The sequence below is a fragment of the Phyllopteryx taeniolatus genome, chromosome 6 (assembly GCF_024500385.1).
Source record: "Phyllopteryx taeniolatus isolate TA_2022b chromosome 6, UOR_Ptae_1.2, whole genome shotgun sequence".
Taxonomy (NCBI): domain Eukaryota; kingdom Metazoa; phylum Chordata; class Actinopteri; order Syngnathiformes; family Syngnathidae; genus Phyllopteryx; species Phyllopteryx taeniolatus.
The window spans coordinates 28,316,527-28,320,704 of record NC_084507.1 but is presented as its reverse complement, the minus strand read 5'-3'; the positions used below and the strand labels follow the sequence as shown (position 1 = coordinate 28,320,704).

Genomic DNA, 4,178 nt, shown 5'->3' with positions numbered 1-4,178 from the left:
GAGTACTATACATCTCGTATGTTAGTTCTGGTTTTAAAATACTGCATCAACAATTGTCAAAAAAATTGAAGCTCAATAAAGAGGACCAACAAATGAATTCATTTAGCAGTGTGCAACTAAAACAAACTGTACAAAAACAGAGTATTAAATAAAATAAATAATAAAATGTCAAGCAAATAGTTAAATAAGGCTGCAACTCAACAGAGATACCTGAAACAAGGTGACAAAAATGGCTTAAAACAAATAAAGTTCAATAATTAGGTCTTAAAACTATGGAAAACCATGCAAAATCTTTGGTAAAAAAAAAATATATATATATACCTTACGCCAAACATTTTACTTTACAACTATTTACTTGTGCTACGCTGTTAACTACCAAAAACACAGTAGGCCTACTACTACTGTAACTGCACTCCGGCTTCTGTTGACTGTAATTGCTGTGCAGTACGCCTGTTACACTACTAGATGGCGGTAGTCTACTTTAGGCCGCAGCGCGCCGGCAAAGAAAAATCAAAGAAGAAAATAAAGAAAGTCACAAAGAAGAAGGGGGGAAACCAGCAAAACGGAAGTGACTGATTTTGTTGTTCCATTTTTCCTCACCGCTCGCCTTTTGTCCTAAATAAACGTCAGGTAAGGTGTTGTTTGTCGTGTCATTGAAAATGTGCGTGGATATATTTATCGGGTGACTTTGTTTTAAATTGCCATGGGCGATTTAAGGGAGGGGCTCGTGGAACAAGTTGTCGGACGCTAGCTATCTGTAGCTACATGTAATTCGCCACTTATTATTCATCACAACAAAACCACGTTCCTGTGTAAATACTGTTAGATTGTCTTGTATTTGATCCCCCTCCATCTCTGTCACAGGAGCCCCCCACACAGGCGCAATGAACCTGGAAAGACTGCCAAATGAGGAGAAACTTAGCCTGTGCAGAAAATATTATTTAGGTGAGAGCAAAACATGAATGAAGCTAAAGACATTAATTGATGAACGTTGATGTGACGGCAACACTGAGAGAGAAAAGATAACAGTTAAAAAGTGTTCAGAGTTCTATGAACTATAGATATACATGTAACGATTGTGTTTGTTGATGTCATTGAAGTGATCTAATGTAGTGTCTTTGCATTACCTACGCTACTGTTGATTTACATCCCTGTATCTTTTAATGTATATATAATTATAACAATATATTATATTTGTATGGCCTTTTAGGGCACTCGATGTCACCTGACAGATAGTAATAAACACAGTAAGGGAATTACAAAAAAAATAGCATTTAAAAATATGATGTGAGGAATGGACTGAGGAAGTTATAATGTGGGAAAAGAAGTATGCAGACTGGGTGTTGCTGTTGGCATGTGCAAGAAACTCTTGCAAGTGAAAAAGACCCTTAATTCTGGGTGAGGGCAGGGCAATGGCGTTGTCAATGTGAAAAACTGTCGGATTTTGCCAAGCACAGAAGTAGTATTAAGTTGCTCCCTTAAAAAGTAGGGGGGCATACCGGTATATACAAACTGTTGTAATTATTTCACTGGTCACCTGATTTGGATGTAAATACACTAGACCCCTATTATTTGCAGGGGATAGGGGCCGGGCCGGACCGTGAATTGTGAAAATTCACAGATAATTAACACCCATTAAAATTGCAATGAATTAAAAAATAATAATAAAAGAAACCCTGAAAATTCTTATATAAGCGGGGATGAGCCACCCCTAAGTGTTTTCGGGGTTGTTGCCCCCGAAAAAAAGAAAACTGGGTCCACTGTACCATCAAATTATCGATGAAATTCTTCAGTTTACGCACATATTCTTCATTTCAAATCCATTGTGGTGGTGTTTAGAGCCAAAAAGATGATAATTGTGTTGGTGGCCCAAGGCAAATTGTACTTTGTTTCTTTCAGGTGGATTCGTTTTCCTGCCGTTCCTGTGGCTTGTCAACGTTGTTTGGTTTTTCCGAGAAGCTTTTGTAAAACCAGCCTACACTGAACAGCTGCAGATAAAAACATGTGAGTGTGCCAACTGGTAATCTTTCACCTGATATTTAAAATATCCATGCATAACTTTTTCAGTACAGCAATTCTGTCATAATCAGTGAATTAAATAAGTAATAATACTAAATATTACGGTATTGCATTATAATTGTTCAAATCTCTTACTATCAAGTGTCTCAATGCGTTATATACCTGTGACTGTTGTTGTTATAGCTGTCTACATGTGTTGCTCCACCATTTGTGTTCAAATATCCGTTGCTCAACGGGTTATAACACCGCCACATAAATGCTAATCGTGAGCATGACTATGGTGTTTCCCATTATGTATTAGCATTGGCATTAAGCAAGCAGACTAAAAGGCTAAGCGATGTGCTTGTCTTAAATACACGTGTAATTCTCTTTGTTTAGTTTGACAGTAAACTTCAACTGGGACTGGCAAGAAACAGCTTGAAGCCAAATTAAATATTATTCTTATTTTTTTTATGTATTAAGAAATGCTGACTAATTCTAGCCGCCAAACTGATGCTTGTTGCGAAGGGAGCGACAAAGGCTTTAGCATCAACTGACAATGCATTTGTGTGTGTTTTGCTTTATTGTGCGTGTAGATGTGAAGCGCTCAGGACTGGGGTTGCTGTTCTGGATTGCAGTACTCACCACTTGGATCACTATTTACCAGCACTACAGAGCCCAGTGGGGGGAGATGGGAGATTACCTCTCCTTCACAATTCCGCTGGGCATTCCTTAAGCCCCCCCCCCCCCCCCTTTTTTTTTTTTTGCATTTAACTCTTAGATTGAACAATGGCTCAATGTGTGCACCAAGTCAGTTCCTATGTATGTTTGTATTTGTAAATGCTGAAAATAAATTCTGGATTGGAACAGTCACATTTAATGTGTTATTTTGTGATTGACCTAAATGACTTGAAAATGATGAAACCATGTTCGTCTTTACCCTAACGTGTGTGGATGAGCACCTTTTACCCTTGTTTTAATGGCAAAATAAAAAGCATGATCAATTCTTGCATGTTTTACATTTCTGATTGAAACAGCGACAGAGATGTCAGCAAAGAGCAGTGCAGTACAACAATACTGTATGAACACAGTCATGTTCTTTGACTCATCAGTGAGGTATGTGGTGGACAGATAATCTGAAGTGCAGTAGAGGTCCCCTAAAGTCTGGACAATTATTGGCGCCTGTTGTGAAACCCAATACCTTCATCCCCTTAAAATGTCCCCTCACTTTCCTATTATCCTTTATGAGTCATAACTTAGTCAGTGCCTTATTTAGACAGTGCAGTCAGTACTTCGGTGACAGGTTCCACATCACTTAGAGGGAGAACATGCACATAGTGTGCCATACCAATGTGACTAGATGTATCCTGGACATTCTGTAAATTTCAATGAGAGTCACATGCTTGATACTTAAATGGAGTGAGTTAGCTCCTTTTATGGAGTTATATTTGGTGTTAAGAGTGGACGAAATACAGTCACAAAATTCATTCCATATTTCAGAACAAATGTCCCTATAGGGGGCAATAATCAATTACTTCCAGGGTCAAAATATCACTTTCATGAAACTTTTAACTGTAATGTACATTTGATATTATTTACTGTTACACAAATGTAAACGTTATCTACTGTTATGAAGAAGAAAACACAATGACGCGTAACGAGCACTGTGAAGAGCGAAGACGCAAGCTGCCTCGCATATGCAGTATCCAGCTAACATTGTGGTGTACAGTACACTCCATAGAGTCAACCTACTGTCAAATGATCAAAGAATGTGACCATCTGACGTTCAATCTGCATTCCCCCCTCCAAAAGCCAGAAAATGTAAGTGGAATTCCAATCAGTGACTTTGGGGGCATTAGGCATTAGATTATCTTCCAAGCATTCACTATGGGTAGTTAGTTAATGAACACATTTGAGGCAAAATAGATGAAATCATCTTGCAAAATATTTTCTGTAGGTATGTGTGTCCTTCCATCCACTAACATGTTGGACATCCGTTACCAATGATGACTGGTCCAAAATGTCAGCCTCATAAGTACATTTACTCTTTATAAGCCCATTTTAAGTTAAGATAACATAGGGGGATTTTGGCTAATCATAGAAGAATGTTTTGACCTGGTACACTGACTTAATTGAGGACATAAAGGGGGACAAACTTACTGCAAGCCCACATGCAGTGG

General features: G+C 38.3%; 1 protein-coding gene across 1 annotated transcript; it reads left to right on the top strand.

The window, feature by feature from the left end:
• Nucleotides 1-486: 486 nt before the first annotated feature.
• psenen (presenilin enhancer, gamma-secretase subunit) lies at nucleotides 487-2,871 on the top strand. The gene is made up of 4 exons (XM_061776032.1): nucleotides 487-630; nucleotides 865-945; nucleotides 1,900-2,004; nucleotides 2,595-2,871. Exons 2-4 carry the CDS (start codon nucleotides 885-887, stop codon nucleotides 2,732-2,734), a joined length of 306 nt encoding a protein of 101 aa, XP_061632016.1. The 5' UTR covers nucleotides 487-630; nucleotides 865-884; the 3' UTR covers nucleotides 2,735-2,871.
• The last annotated feature ends 1,307 nt before the right edge of the window (nucleotides 2,872-4,178 follow it).

Coding starts and splice junctions, on each gene's coding strand:
- psenen (XM_061776032.1), top strand. CDS start 885: ATGAACCTGGAAAGACTGCCAAATGAGGAGAAACTTAGCCTGTGCAGA. Junction 946..1,899: donor GTGCAGAAAATATTATTTAG/GTGAGAGCAAAA, acceptor TGTTTCTTTCAG/GTGGATTCGTTTTCCTGCCG. Junction 2,005..2,594: donor ACAGCTGCAGATAAAAACAT/GTGAGTGTGCCA, acceptor TTGTGCGTGTAG/ATGTGAAGCGCTCAGGACTG.